Source organism: Hippocampus comes, unplaced genomic scaffold, assembly GCF_001891065.2.
Source record: "Hippocampus comes isolate QL1 unplaced genomic scaffold, H_comes_QL1_v1.1 scaffold57, whole genome shotgun sequence".
Taxonomy (NCBI): domain Eukaryota; kingdom Metazoa; phylum Chordata; class Actinopteri; order Syngnathiformes; family Syngnathidae; genus Hippocampus; species Hippocampus comes.
Window position 1 is genome coordinate 2,245,214 of NW_017805039.1, and position 15,299 is coordinate 2,260,512.

General features: G+C 42.3%; 1 protein-coding gene across 1 annotated transcript; it reads right to left on the minus strand.

The window, feature by feature from the left end:
- Positions 1-777: 777 nt before the first annotated feature.
- LOC109512534 (acetylcholine receptor subunit alpha-like) lies at positions 778-10,717 on the minus strand. The gene is made up of 10 exons (XM_019864357.1): positions 10,494-10,717; positions 4,682-4,824; positions 4,346-4,390; positions 4,001-4,110; positions 3,386-3,581; positions 2,747-2,984; positions 2,424-2,647; positions 2,039-2,153; positions 1,820-1,944; positions 778-1,252 (listed from the first exon to the last, which is right to left on the minus strand). Exons 1-10 carry the CDS (start codon positions 10,546-10,548, stop codon positions 1,124-1,126), a joined length of 1,380 nt encoding a protein of 459 aa, XP_019719916.1. The 5' UTR covers positions 10,549-10,717; the 3' UTR covers positions 778-1,123.
- Positions 10,718-15,299: the final 4,582 nt, after the last annotated feature.

Here is a 15,299-nt window from a genome sequence, read left to right on the forward strand (position 1 = left end):
CTGTGGCCCAGTGGTTGGGAATCGCTGCTTTCAATCAACAATGTCTTTAGCATATTTTTGGCACGTTCACTTAAACAACTTAATGCTAAATTACTGCGATTGCTACTTGAAAAATGTTAAAATTTAACCTATCTCAAATGTCTGTTTGATGCTCTGCTGGACTCAAAAGGTACTTTTGTCAGGTTTTCAAGACTGGCTGCTAAAATAAAAGTTTTTCAGCTTTAACATGGCTGCTGACGTAATAATTGAAATAAAAAAAAAACAGTCATTACAAGTTTATTCCCATCTTGCTCATGTACACACACAAAATCATATATAAACAAAAACAATCATAAGTGAGCTCAATATGAACTTCACTGGCAGACTGAGATCATCAAATCAACTTGCGGCTGCACAATCAATCACGTTGCTGGAAAAACGCCCGGCAACAACGCAGCCACAATTGCCTTATCGACACGCCATATATTCCTTTTTATTGTTCCAGTATGACATTGATTGTTACCTGGTTAGCATCCATCAATCAGTGAATGAATCAGGAACTACAAAAAAATGAATGACTGTAATCATATTGTTTTGATTATTTCCAAACATGTATAGCACATGAAAAAAAATATTGATAGGTTTATGTCTTTCTTGAATGTCACTGATCAAAACAAATCAATACAACTTCGAGACAGGAAAAATCTGTCATCCACTTGCTACAAAATACAACAAATTCATAGTCTGGAAGAACAAACAAAAAGAAATCCCCCCCCTTAAAAAAAAAACCCCAAAAAAACCCCAACATTGCTGTTTTGTGTGTTTGACATGACAGGAATCAAAACGGCAATGATCATGACCCCCCTCCCCCAACAAAAAACAGCTTCAAGTATGACCAGCGAGAATCGCAAGACGCGTCGTTAGCCGTTAGCCTTTAGCACTGGGGTGTCCAAACTCCACCCCGGCGGCCATTTAATGTACCGTGATAAGTTTTTTTTCGTTGGCCTACACAGCACCACTTTTTTTTTTCGATAAAAAGACATCAAAAAACATATGCACCTCTATCCTACAACCTCTAAATCAACTCAAAATGTCCGCTTTGATGTGAGACCTGGAGGAAGACGAGGTCTACGCGCGTGCTCGTTCACAGCGTGTTGAGCTCAACGAGTCGGCCGGCGAATACGGCGAGCGTGCCGATGATGCACACTGCCATGAAGATGCACAGGAGGATGTGATCCAGAACCATCGCCACAAACTTCCACTCCTCAGCTGCCTGCAACCAGGGCAAAGATTGGTGAGAAATAGCAAATACTTCATTTTAGGAAGTTCAGCTTGCCTCTGGAGTCCAATTGAGGTCAGTGTTTTGTTAGCGTACCTTAGCATAAACCACACACTAAGTGTGAGTCTATTTGAAAGGACACTTGTGTTTATACTACAACTTTTACGAATACGAGTAACAATTTAAATAAATACCTTATATGTTTTCAATGCCTGGTACAGTACTGCGCAGTTGAGTATGTTCACAGCCCTTGCTGGAGTGTGCCTTTTGTTTTCATGTTTTTATTGCTGACTAAAAGCACAAAAACCTGCATTTAATGCGTGTTTTTGAAGTATAATTAAACGTGGTTTTTAATAAAGGCACTCCTTCGTAATAATAAGAACTTTCATATTTAAATACGAGAAAAGGCCTTTATTTGTAGAGTGGAGTGTACAGTATTACAAAAGCCTTGAAACTATCATCCACTTGCAGTGACCCTCCACAGGCAGCAGATGGCGCCGCACCCACAGCACAGCAAACCGTACCAACTGTCAGGCCATGGCGGAGGTCTTCTGTTCTTACATTGTTAGATTCCTCGTCCGACTTCATGGTCTCTGCGATGTATTTGACGCCTTCTATGGCGCTCCGGACGTCAGGGTTCTTGATGATGGGTGACTGGTAGGGGACGCTGGTGGGCGTGGGGTTACCTGAGCCACATTAGCTTTGAGTTAAATCACTTTTTCCGGCACAACCGTTTGAAACGTCAATATACGGTCCGTTACAGAAGCCTTACAAAACTACCTGAGATGTCGGAGATGTCCATGTCTGTGGGAAACAATCGCTTCTGCCGAATCTCCTGGCTAGGACGCTTCATGGTGGAGAAGAACATCATGTTGGGGATTGTTTCGATGAATACCTGGCAGGACCCAATGCAGCACAGGAATCAATGTGGACATCTTCAAACAGTACTTTTCCACATTAAACCCTGAATTTGAAACCCGAACCCCGGTTTCAATCCCGAATCCTATATTGACAACATTAACCCTAGTTTTTAAATCCTAAACCTGACTTGAGTGAATACTGGTACTGGTCTGGAAAAATGTCCACCTGAACTAAGGAAGGCCTCGCAAATGTACGGCAGCCATTATTTGAGGAAATACGATCACATCAAACGACATCCTCCTACCTTGCGTATCCAAGCTGGCATGGTGTGCGTGCTGGGCGAGCGGTGGTGCGTGTTGATGACGATGACGGTGATGATGATGGAGGCGATGACGAACACCATGGTGAACAGCATGTACTTCCCGATGAGTGGCACCGCGCTGGACGTGGACGGAATCAGCTCCACGATGACCAGCAGGAACACGGTGAGAGACAGCAAAACGGAGATGGACAGCGTCATCTTCTCGCCTGGAGAGAATCATACGAGGCCGTAAGTTTAAAGTTTAAAGACATTTTTTGGGGGGTTGAATTCTGATTTTCTCAAAATCTTGCCACATTTGCACATACCAGAGTCTGTGGGCAGATAGAAGACCAGGCCGGTGAGGAATGAGAAGAGCATACAGGGTATGATGACGTTGACGATGTAGTAGAGCGGCAGTCGCAGCATCAGGAAGTGGTAGGTGATGTCCAGGTAGGGCTTGTCGGGACAGCACGTGTAGTAGACCCAGTGCTTCCAGCTCCGGTAGTCCTTCAGAACCCACTCTCCGGACTCCATGAAGTTACTCAGGTCCGGACGATCGCTGTCCTGCATGTGCACAGTTTATTCAGGTTGTATGCTCATTTTCAACCATAGAAGAATGCTCCTGTTCACTTTTTAATGTAGTCAATGTACAAACCAAATCAAATGTGTACTTCATAAGACTTGAATAATACAAGTATAATTGTACTCATAGGCATATATTCCTTATCCTCAGTGAAGCACGTCTAACTTTACTGCTGAGGAGTTGTGATGTCTCTTGGTGAAGAATCTGCTTGGTTGTTTCCGGATGAAGATAAAGTACTTTATACGTCACCCAACTGTATTTAAGTTCTTTGGAAACTTTTGTTTCATGACCATAAACGCCAGTTAATTCCCATCCCAACTTTGAAAATAGCGTTAATTTTGCAAGCCTATCGGTCATCACCGGTGCATCGGCACGAACTGACCGGATTGATGACAACCAGCAGGCCGTCGTACGTCCACGTGCCGAGCTTCATGCTGCAGTTCTGCAGGTCGAAGGGAAAATGGAGGACGATGATCTCGCAGTAGCTCTTGAAGATGGCGGGCGGGTTCCATGTGATCTGGCCAGTGTACTCCAGTAGCACTTTGGTCTCGTGGATGATAGCGAAATCGCCGTCGGCACTATAAAACGATGACAGGAGGCACGGCGTAAGATCTGGATGGATGTAATTTGGATATGTAGAGGGAAAGGATATCGACAGAGCCTAGCCGCCGTTTGCAAAAATCGACACCCTTCATGAAAATCTTTAGAATTGTCGTTATCAAAGCTGTGCTATGTAACTTTTTTAGTTAAAAAAGTAAAAAATTCACAAGCCACGACTAGAGGCAATGACACAATACTTCGCAAGGCCACCAGCCCCTCTAGCAGTTTACTGTATTTTTCAGTATTTGCTCTTTTACTTCGTGTCGACTGGCGACATTCCCGCACGAGCCCACTTGAAGACACACTGAAAGTGATGTCGTGTAAAAACACAAATATCGGAAGGTAAATGATAGGTTTCACTGGAAAAAAAAATGGGACTAGCGAATCGCATGTTTACTTGTTGTAAAGCACCAAGTCAGGCTTCCAAATATCCATGGAAGGGATTCGAATCTTCCTGATGCCACCGTAGTCGTCGGGGTTCCATTTCAGGTTCACGTCCGTCCATTGCTGTGCGCCACAGTGCAAAAAGGTTTGTCACAAAAGCTTTGCGAGTAGCAACAGAATTCCTTTTTTATGGCTACGTGGATGAATCCATAATTTACATTTCCTGATCAAAAATGTTAGTAAGTAAAAGTGATGACTGTCATTGTGAAACAAAATTGAAAATATGGGAAAGAATGGCTACCATGAAGTGATTATTTTCACAAGCATCAACTATTTTTGGAAAAATGTGCTTGCTTACTTGTCTGAGACGAACATTACTGGTCACAATCTGGTTGACTTCATCCTGGAGGACATAAAAGGAAATATTCGGATTTCTGTACAATCAGTATTGCTTCAAGTTGGACGTAGGCGTTCCACTCGATAAAAAGTTTATGCAGCAGAAATGGAAAGAATTTATGTCATAGTGTAGCAGTAGCATTATACTCTTAGCTAGCAGAAATGAAGAATATGACGCAAAATGAGACCCAAAATGCATTCACACTGAGACGAGGACTGAAGTACAATAAAATGAACTTTCCAAAGTTTGAGCCAAACTTTCTCAAGGTTGCGGTGTGTCAAAAGTGTCTTTGCTTACCACTTCGATGAGCTGAATGAGTTGCAGTCCCACGGTGACCACCACCGCTTCACTGAAATGGTTGACTGGGCGCACCACCTTGTTGTATCCGTTGAACAAATAATTCACCAGACGCGTCTCATCCTCCGAGCACCACGCCCGACCTACGACACAAACCTCCGTGTGTGATATGGCCGTGAAAGTCAATTCCAGACTTTATCCAGTATTTTTTTTTCTTCTCAGGATTAGCTTGCATCAACTTAGTTGTCATTTAACGACTTGGTCGGTAAGTGGTGTCATTCCGTAGGGGAGAGTTCAAGACAACCTTCCGGACATGGATGCCACCTTGAACTGTCATCACACATTATTTCGGGCTCAACTCATAGCGCCCAAACGTGACCCGACTAATATTCGAGTCCTGTCAAATACCGGAACCCGCGAAACAGGGAAGCTGTTGGGTCATGAAATAAACATTCGCTGCCCTCGCTCGGCTTCCCACCCGCAATCCGAGACCACTACGGCTCGGAATACAGGAAGAGTGGGGAATTATCATCTGACAGACACGCAAGAACAGGCGCATCCCAGTTGGGATCAACAAGCGGCTGGCATTCCTTATCACGGCCATGGAGAAGAGAACTTAATCCAAGTGCTAAGAGGTGATGTGCATGGGAAATATGCAGGCCTCGGCCAATTCGCTTGATTTGGAATGTCGGCAGTTAGATGTGATGAAGCAGCATGTGGCTCATTTCCACTTTCATAAAGTTTCCCATTCATTTCTGCAGGAAACTGAAATGAGGAATTTTGGAACGATCGCAAATTGGAAACTTTCCATGGGAATTTTGTGAATATGTAGGAATAAACTGGGAAGTGTGATTTAATGGAATGATATTTTAATTTGTCATCGGCGGATATCTACGCATCTCTTTCCTTGCCCACATTCGAGGGCATCACAGTACCTTAATTGCTCCATTAGGAAAAAAAATAAATAAAAAATTAACCAAGCAACGGCTCGTAATTGTCATCCTCCTTGTTGCAAGTAAACAATTGTTCATGATCATAATGTGTAGTGTGTACAAATGGAGATAACAACAAACAAAATGCTATTTCCACAATGGTTGCAAAAAAAAAAAAAAAAGTCTCCACAATGGAAATTCCAGAATTGGTATGCCAACAAAACTCAAAGATTGCCCATGATGCTTTTCGGGAGCAAATTTGTATCCTGTGTGTACGTGTTGATGTGTATACACATTTGTGTGTGGGTGTGTGTGTGTGTGTGTTATTTCTGGGATTGGCGACTGCTGTGTGTCCTCATTCATGAAGCCTGCAAAACACACACACAGACACACGCACACAAAGGTTTACATCTGCACATGTGCTGTTCATTGCGTCTTTTACTTCTTGAATGTTTTCCACAAAGTTGAAGATACACTACTCGTTCTTCGGTCCGTCATGGTGTCTGCTTTTGATGTGGCTGCCCACTGAAATAGAAAAGGGGGCGTGACCCATCATGCACTTGCAGCTGTCAGTCAACAGCCGGCCTGGCTCCACTCACGTTTCCGGATTGAGCCCAAATAAAACGGCACATGGAGGTTTTCCTGACACTTAGCTCCGCTTCCTGGTATTTGAGGTGTTGTCAAATTGCTCCCTCCATCTAACACGATACCCGTTTGTTTGCTAGTTAGCAGCATTAAGCGAAAACCATTCCATTAAAAAAAAAATAATTATAATAATTTTATATTTTTGAGTAGTAATAGAACTCTCCACCGCTGGCCCAGATTGCAGATCGTAGAGTACAGTTCATTTAGTCTGCATTTTGTGTCATTCTCCATAAACCAGAAACATAATCTCGCGATTGGACAGACAATGACCAATATGGCACATCATTTCATTTCTTTTCTTTTTTTTTGAGTCACGATGGATAAGATAAGATGAGAAAACCTTTATTTGTCTCACAATGGAGAAATTGAAAAGTGCACATCTGCCCCAGAATGCAAATGGTGCGGTCCTGTCCATCTTATCCACATCATTCTCAATGTAGCATGTGTTAAGAACCATACCGACAAATAAAAAAAAAAATCACTCCAATACAACACACTGCAGCTCTTTCCACTTACAAAATGGTGAATTCCCCTCAGTCTAATTTGAGTTTGATGTTATTCCCCATGATCCATAAATGCTAGCTAACAATGAGACTGATAAACAGTCACAAATGTGACCCGTCAAGTAAGTGGTGTCTTCAGATACAAATTGAATTTGTTGCATCAAATCATCTTTGCCCTCTGAAATGAATGAAAATGCAATGAAACCGTTCCAGCCTTCTCCAAAAAGTCTACAACAATTTTGTGATATGAATTTTCACGATGAAAAATATTATTGCACATTTGGGTAAAATAGGAACAGCATTTTTTTCCCATTAAACACCATCTATTTTATTTTAAAATAACCTATAGAGTAATTGGTGCATGAAGGAACGTTTACCTTGTTAACTTCGCTCCTCCTGTGTGGGGCGTGCGTAACTGCTCAGCCCTCCCCTCTCTGCTTAGCTGACAAGGAGTAAAACAAGCGGCTGGCCTCTCATCATTAACTTCAAAGAGGAGGCTCATTTAGTGACCTTGCCAAGCAGCCAATCATTTTGTAACAAGATGCTACCTGCTTAAAAATTCCCCTCGAAAAAGAAAAAAAAAAAAGCTAATTTCCGGCGATCGATAGTTTTCGCGGTTATTGAAACCTTGAATTTTTAAACACCCGCTAAATCAGTAATCGGCATATGCCAAGTGATGACGTGATACCTTCACTGACTTGAAAAAGCCTGCTTACTTGGACAATTCCAACGCGTGATTTGAAATCGCTGTCGAGATTGCCTACAGGTTATTTCACTGAATCTTTTTGCTCATCTTTTCTCCTGAAGATCTTTTTCATTGCTCCTACTGCAATACGCTCAGTATGGCAACACCATGACAGTGCTTATAATACAACACAGCAGTATTTTATAAAACAACCTTCATATTCACGAACAGACAGGCTTCGGAGAATATCTGCACGATTGACAATAGCGAAATAGATGATTCATTATACATTTAAGCACACGTTTATAATGAAATATTGGATCATAAGAGTTATTGATTACATAAGAGAGCCTGCAGGGTGATGTTACCAGAGAACGATCAAGACGGCGTAATCTCTCTATTTGATGTACGAGCTGGTAATGGCCGGCTAGTAAATATTGTTTGGAGCGGGCGGCCGGCCGGTGATAAAATATAAAGGCCGACCGGTGATTGAGCAACTTTTATGGCGTCTTTATCCACTCGTTGGTGGCAGGAAACACCAAGCCTCCATTCGTCACACAGCCGGCTGCACGCGCTGGATCGGAAAATGTGGATGTTATTAATTACGCTCGCAGGGAAAAGGGCTTGCCTTGATCGCTGAAGGCATTTGATTCATACCTGGGGATGACATGATACAGGGAGGGTAACCACAGAAGTGCAATTTGGAATTCGAATAAAATCTTGGGGGCGGCCCGGTGATCAAGTGGTTTGCGCATCGACCTCACAGTGCAGAGGTACCGGGTTCGATTCCAGCTCCGGCCTCCGTGTGTGGAGTTTGGATGTTCTCCCCTTGCCTGCGTGGGTTTTCTCCGGGTACTTTGGTTTCCTCCCACATTCTAAAAACATGCACGAGAGGCTGATTGAACACTCTAAATTGTCCCGACGTGTGAGTGTGAGCACGGATGGTTGTTCGTCTCTGTGTGCTCTGCAATTGGCTGGCAACCGGTTCAGGGTGTCCCCCGTCTACTGCCCGAAGACAGAGCGGATAGGCTCCGGCATGCCCTGCGACCCTTGTGAGGATAAAGCGGATCAGAATTTTTTTTAACCCTAAACCCAGTTGAACCCTAATCTCACTTATCCTAACCTCCCCAAAGCGACTTCAACACTACTCCTCACTCCACCCTCACCCACTTTATCCCTGACCCCACTGACTCCCCACCTCTTCTTAGTAGCCTAATACTGAGGAGGGCTGACTCATGATGGATGCACACACACGTACTCGCACACGCGCAAAATTGGGAAACTGAAATGGTGAAATCCGTTTTAACGTTCTCCACAATTGAGGACTACAAAGTTCTCAGTCTTTGTCCGTTTTCAGCAACATCGTATCGTGTATTAAGAAATAAATATCAGAATTTACAGTCTTTAACTTCCAACTCGAACCACTCTGACAATTCGTGTTCAAACTGCGTCATACTGTTTTTCTCACTAACAGTTGTAAACCCGTTTTCACACGTTAATGTCTGTTAAAAATATGAGAGAGTGACGTCAAACACTTGCCTGTCCCCTTTCTTTTATGGGAACTTTTTAGTGTTGAGGACTTTTAAATTTCACAGCTTTAAAACTGGCAGGGGAGAGAAAGTCCCTGCGTCCTTGTCTAAAATGACGAAACGTCCGCATTTTTCCGCCTTGTAAATCAGCGTGAGGCGGAGGACACCTGCTGCCCCGACGAAATGCCTCAAACACGAACATGGGTAAGAATGCTGACAATGCGGAGCTGTCGCTTTTCGCGAGTCTCAAGGACGACAAGGGGGGGAACTCGTGCGGAAAACAACAGGTTCAGCCCCACCCTGCTGAAAGAAACACATGCTAGCATATCTAAAGGAGAATTTTGACCAATTCTTCTTAGTGGTAGGCGTAGCAGTAGTCATGATATCCTTAGTTTTGTATACAGTGACTTGACCATAACTTATGATTTTTTTAGATACGAGGAATGGTTCGGCTGGTATTAATTCATTAATTTGTTTGTTTGTTTATTTATTTTTGCCTTAACGTGAGCAAAAACCGAGATATGACTGCTATGGTGTCAGTGAGCTCAACAAGCAACAATTTGGTAGAGAGTGAACAGTTCTTCAAAAAAGAGCTTCAAGCTGTTAATTGCCATTACCGGTTGGAGTTCACTGTCAAGCCAAACATCAAACTAAGACCATGACAAATTGTATTTACGTTTAAGTCCACTAGCTCAATGCTAATGCGTAACGGGGAACTGCAGAGACGGGTTCGTGAACATAGCATCTATAGAGCGGTCTTTAAGTGAGTGATAATTGACCACAAATAGTGGAGCAAAATATTTAAATAGACAAAGTCACAGGCCAATCTTTATCCTCTACAAAAAAACCACGTTCTATTTCTGTAGTTTACGTAGTCACTTAGAGTAGTTGTGAAATAGTTTGTGATTGTGTCTGCATGACTGTATAATACAGCCCCCTACTGGCCATGTCTCGCACACCAGCATTGACTTAATCATGATGCACTCTTTTCTTTACATTCTATTTCATTGTCATTTTTTACGATGTACAGTGCTGTGAAAAAGTATTTGCCACCTTCCTGATTTCTGTACTCTTTGCATATTTATCACACACACAAAGGTTTCAGTTCATCAAACCTATTTTAATATCAAGCGGAGACTACCCAAGGAAATACAAAATGCAGTTTCTAAATGCCAATTTATTCAGGCACAAAAAAAAAAAAAAAATCCAAAGCTACTTGTCCCTACGTGACAACAATATGGGAGGGCTTCGTGACCATACTGCGCATTATGAACTAATGCCACAAAAAAAGAGGTAAAAATCCTTCCGAACGGAATTGGCTTTTTAATATATACTTATGCGTCAGGCTTGTGACTGAGTTGTTTAAAGTGTAAAAAAAAAACTCTCAAACATATGGTACTTTCACTGTTGGTTTTGTCATTTGACCTGACAAATGAGACTCCTTTTAAGTGCCTGTGATGGCTCCACGCCCTGCTTGGAGAACAGACTGACATTTTACATGTTCACTCATGGACTCACCAGCCATTGCGCAGAGGATCCAAACCAGCAGCGTGTCAAACTTTGACAGCCTCATATCTCCTCCACGTTAGTCACAAAAGAAAGCGAAGATGAGATAAGAGGGCAAGCGGAACGATCGCCTCCCGTCGGCCTCCACGCGATTTAAGTTGAGCAGCAGCAGGAGGCCTCTGCTGGCTTTGCGGGCGAGTCATGAGAAGCCAGGAAGGCAGCTCTGGTTTCTAAGGGCATGAGTCTGTCTACTCCCTGCAACCCCCCCGCCCTGCCCCGAACCCACCGGGACAGTATCCACACCTCTCAGCATGCTTGGAGACAGCTGAAAGTGTGTGCATGTGTGTTCTCAGGTTCAAATTAAGGTTTCCAACCACAGTTAAGTTTTTAAAGTTCATTTTCAAGACAGGTTTAGGGCTTTGAATTAGGACTTTTAAGACAAGGTTAGGGTTTCAAAATAAGGTTTTAGACCAGGTTTAGGGTTTTAAAGTATGACCGCAAGCTAATGGTTAGGATTTGAAGATATGATTGGGGTTTTAAGCAAGGGTTCACTTTTCAAACAAAGGGTTAAGTTTCAAGACAGGATTTCGATTTCAAACGAGGGTTAGGGTTTCAAGCAATCATATGACTTTCAAACTATGGTTTCAAGCGAGGATAAGGCTTTGAAACTCTTGTTTCAAGCTAGTGTGAAGAATCTCAAGTTTTGCTTTCAAACCGAGGACTGGATGTTCGTTCACAAAGTAGGGTTTGAAGACATGGTTGCGATTACCAATTAGGGTTGCAAATCAGGGTTCCAAGCCATGGTTAGGTTTCCAAACAAGGAGTAGGGTTTCAAATTGAGAGTGCCAATTCAATGAGGTGAACATTTCTAGCGCATGTGACTTCATTTTGTGGTTTGTGCTGATCTCATCCCACAGAACAGCACACATGCCACACACAATGTGGGCTACAGGGACTGGGCAACACAGACAGACAGACAGACAGACAGACCAACGGATGGATGACAGACATGGAGGCCGACAGGAGGACAGCTGAGGGCTCTCATTGCAGGAATGGGAGGTATGTACGCATACACACACTTGCACTGTGGCAGAAAAGTGAACATTGCACAACCACTCAGAGTCACTTCGTTGCCCGTGTACAGCATGTGCTGTGTTTAAAAATAACATTTGGCTCATTTCACTAGATAGATGATGGATGGATACTTCATTCATCCCATGAGTGGAGAATGAAACTATATGAACCCTCAGGGCTGTATATTTGTCTTTACCTCGCTTACCTTTTTTGCAACCATTTTAGTTACTGTATGTGGGAATGCAAATGTGATAACATTTGAAGAGTGGTGTGGACTTTTGTCTGATTTTTATAGTTTCCAACTTCAGCTCGCTAACATTGATATGCTGTTCCATCAAATTGGAGCTCTTGGTGCAATGGTGCACACTTTTGGCCGATTTAACCTATGGAAAATATCTATTTTTTTCAATTCCCTTTTATTTACTAGATTGACTCATACAATTTGGGTGAAATTAGATGAATTCGAGAATCAGCTCTTGAAAAACGTAGCTTTTTATGTTTTCACCCAAATGACTTCATAATGCAATCGGTTTTTGGACAAGGGAGCACTTTTGCGTAAAAGTCTTCTGAAAGAAGCTTTCACTCACTGCACTCCAATAGAGTGGATGGACAACAGTTCAGTTTTAAGACATTTAGAGACCCTCTGCTGAAGAATTACATTTTAATTGAAGATGCCGAATTACCCTCTGCTGGCTTTTGAAAAAGTATACTTTTAGCAATTTTATTTTTTGAAGTGAAACTGAGAATTTATAAAAATGTATTTTTTTTTAAATCGTTTTATAACCTGCACATTTTGCAAACAAACAGAAATTTGAAGCGATACATTTTTTTAAAACGTGAATGGATATTTTATACCCATGACCGGAATCGATCTTAGTTGAAATTCTTTTTGGCGTGTAAGAATGACCGACTATCTACAGTATATGTGATCAAAAATGGCCATGGACAAGCCGCAAGCTAATATCGAGCTATATTTATTTATATAGCTTGCTATATAGCTAGTTAGCAATCCAACAATATGAGGTAATCATGTAAAACAGTGAATGGTAGAACAATATTTGATTGACATATTGCCCATCACTTTCCCAAAACATACTTACTAAAGTTACTCAGGATCCATCCGAATTCCTGTTGATTAGAACAGCATGACTTAAATCTTACCGTAGTAACTAATGCCCACTAATGTTGATAGCGTACGACGATAATCCTAATCATTGTTTAGTTTCTCGTTGGTGTTTTTCCAATGAGCTCGTACCCAAAGATTCCTCATGTCAGTCCAATTGTGGCCACTAGATGTCAGTGCAGCACTGTGAAAGTATGCTATTTCTTTTCAACCGCCACTCGACTGGATAATCCTTTTTTTGGAACTGGACCTTTAGTGGGGATTTACCTGATTTACGCCAACCCTTAATAATCACACCCCTAGAATGGAAACCCTCAATACTCATGTGACAGATGAAGTGAAAAGGTTGTGCTCTGACCGACCAATCGGAGGATGGAAAAATAATAAGGTTGACTGAATTTGAAATATTCATGGCTGAAGATGCCATCCAGTTGCTCATATAACTGAAGCTACATTGGCTTGCACTCCTGATTGTGAATGCCCTGAGCAGATAAGATTGACCTATTGATTTGAACAGGCTGATATCTAGTTAGATGGGAAAAAAAATTAAAATGAACACACACATAATGGAAACAATATAGCCAAGAGACATTTAGAGACAACTTCAATTTCATGGAGCAAGTATTAGAACTTGAAATGTAGGTTCTGTTTTTTTTTTTTTTTTTTTTTTTTAAACTGTTCACCACTGGTAACATCCCTTGAGTGTGTATTTTCTACACACAACTACAACACATCTGTCACATCTCTTTTGTCACACGTTCCCAAAAATAGAAACACTATGCATCACATTTCGAGAGCCCCTCAGAGTCACCCAACTTGTAATATCCGTGACGATAATACCATACGCAGATTTTAATTCTCCCCATTGTGGCCGAGAATAGTTCCTCCGAGTCCTTCAATACATCTGTAATATAGTGCTGATAATATCGGTCCATTTTGTTCCTTGGCAGCGGCGGCCCCTCTGACACTGCAGATGCGTATCTGCGAGAAGTTCATTTTAACTTTCCTCTGCTGACGGCGGACTTTCAGGACGGGGGGAAAGAGAAGTGACACACAAAAAGCTTCTGGGGGTACAAAGCAAAGATGGGTGGAAAGAGCAAACTTGAGTCGTGATTCGGACGCCAGCTGATTCGGGTTGACTTCGAAGTTAAAGACTGCAGGCTTGACCTGACTTGAGTCACGATGAGGCGATATGCGTACGGTTTCGATAATAGCATGATGTGACCGTATTGGTCTTCTTGCTTTATACCTGCAAAATTTTAGCTAAGAGTTTGATACGGTGGCTTCATGAAACTAATCACAGGACTTGACTTTAGGTAACCCGTGACTTTGACTCTGATTTGCCCAAGACAAAATGACTTGCTAACTGTTTTGAGAATGAGACTTTAAAAATAGGCTCTCCAAATTCTGGGAATTTTTAAATGTGGAAATTTTCCATGGAGGGTGGGTGGGGGCGGGGGGTGAATCAGGAATTGATTCAGCCAATGAACGGTTGGCTCTCAATGGGACAATAAAACAGAGTCTGGAAAATGTATTTTAGGCAATTCTTGATTCAAGAACCCAAAAGAAAATTCCCCGGAACTTGCTTGAGACTTTGAATGCTACCAACATAACACTTACTTGAGACTTGACCCCATTCCTCGTGTCTCAAGGACATGTTTTCAAGTTCCCGCCTTTTACGGGTGACAAACAAATGTAATTGAACGTGCCCTGCTGGCTGATTGGAACCAAGGAGATAATCAGACACAGATGATGTCCTCCGACCCAGACAACATTTGATTTTAGAGAGCGGTTTAGTGCATCACGAGGGTTGAATTCCCCCAGTTGTTGATGGGAGGAGGAAATCTCCTGCTGTGTACATGAAATTAGATTATACACAAGATGCAGATTCTTGTAATTATGACTAACATGTGAGAAGCACCGAGTATTAGAGGCAGGGAGATGAAAAAGATGATGAAAAATAGCTTCCACTGGGAGCAATTGGTGGAGAAAAAAAAGTCAAATCTCAAGTATTTTTTCCGCATTTGGTGAAAAGTGGAAGCCGTGCAGAGTAAATTCTTAGTGAATGATCTGAAGAGCGTGCTAAAATGGAGTTTCCAAGGGCACGGCGGTGTGGCTTTTTGCGCCGTGGTCTCTTTCTGGACGTGTTTGGTCCAAATCAAGACACAATTATACCAGAGGGAGCTCCTTGCATTCTTGTGAGCCTTGTTTTTGATTGGCAGAGTTCTCAGTTATGGTTTGAAAAAAGGGTTAGGGCTTCAAGACAGGTTTGGAGTTTCAAATGACTGTTTTGAGAGAACATGAGGCTTTCAAATGGGTTTCAAGCAAAAGTCGGTGTTTGAAAGAAGGAATTTAGGTTTGAACTTCAGGTCCCAAGCAAATATCAAGGTTTTGAATGAGGGTTTCATGCCTGGTTTAAAGTTTGAAGAAAGGTTAGGGTTCCAAAGTAGGGTTTGTACTTTTTGAAGCACATGTCACGACAATATAAACCCGCAAAGCTCGGAGCTCCTTGCCATGTTTTCCAAGTTGTTGCTGCGTCCTTGCCGGCAACAACACGAATCATCCCGTCATCTTCTTACGGCCTAAATTCAGCTTTGTGTTGTCACCGCCGGTCCTCACAA

Coding starts and splice junctions, on each gene's coding strand:
- LOC109512534 (XM_019864357.1), bottom strand. CDS start 10,548: ATGAGGCTGTCAAAGTTTGACACGCTGCTGGTTTGGATCCTCTGCGCA. Junction 2,154..2,423: donor TGCCAGCTTGGATACGCAAG/GTAGGAGGATGT, acceptor GGGTCCTGCCAG/GTATTCATCGAAACAATCCC. Junction 1,253..1,819: donor CGGACGAGGAATCTAACAAT/GTAAGAACAGAA, acceptor CCCTGGTTGCAG/GCAGCTGAGGAGTGGAAGTT.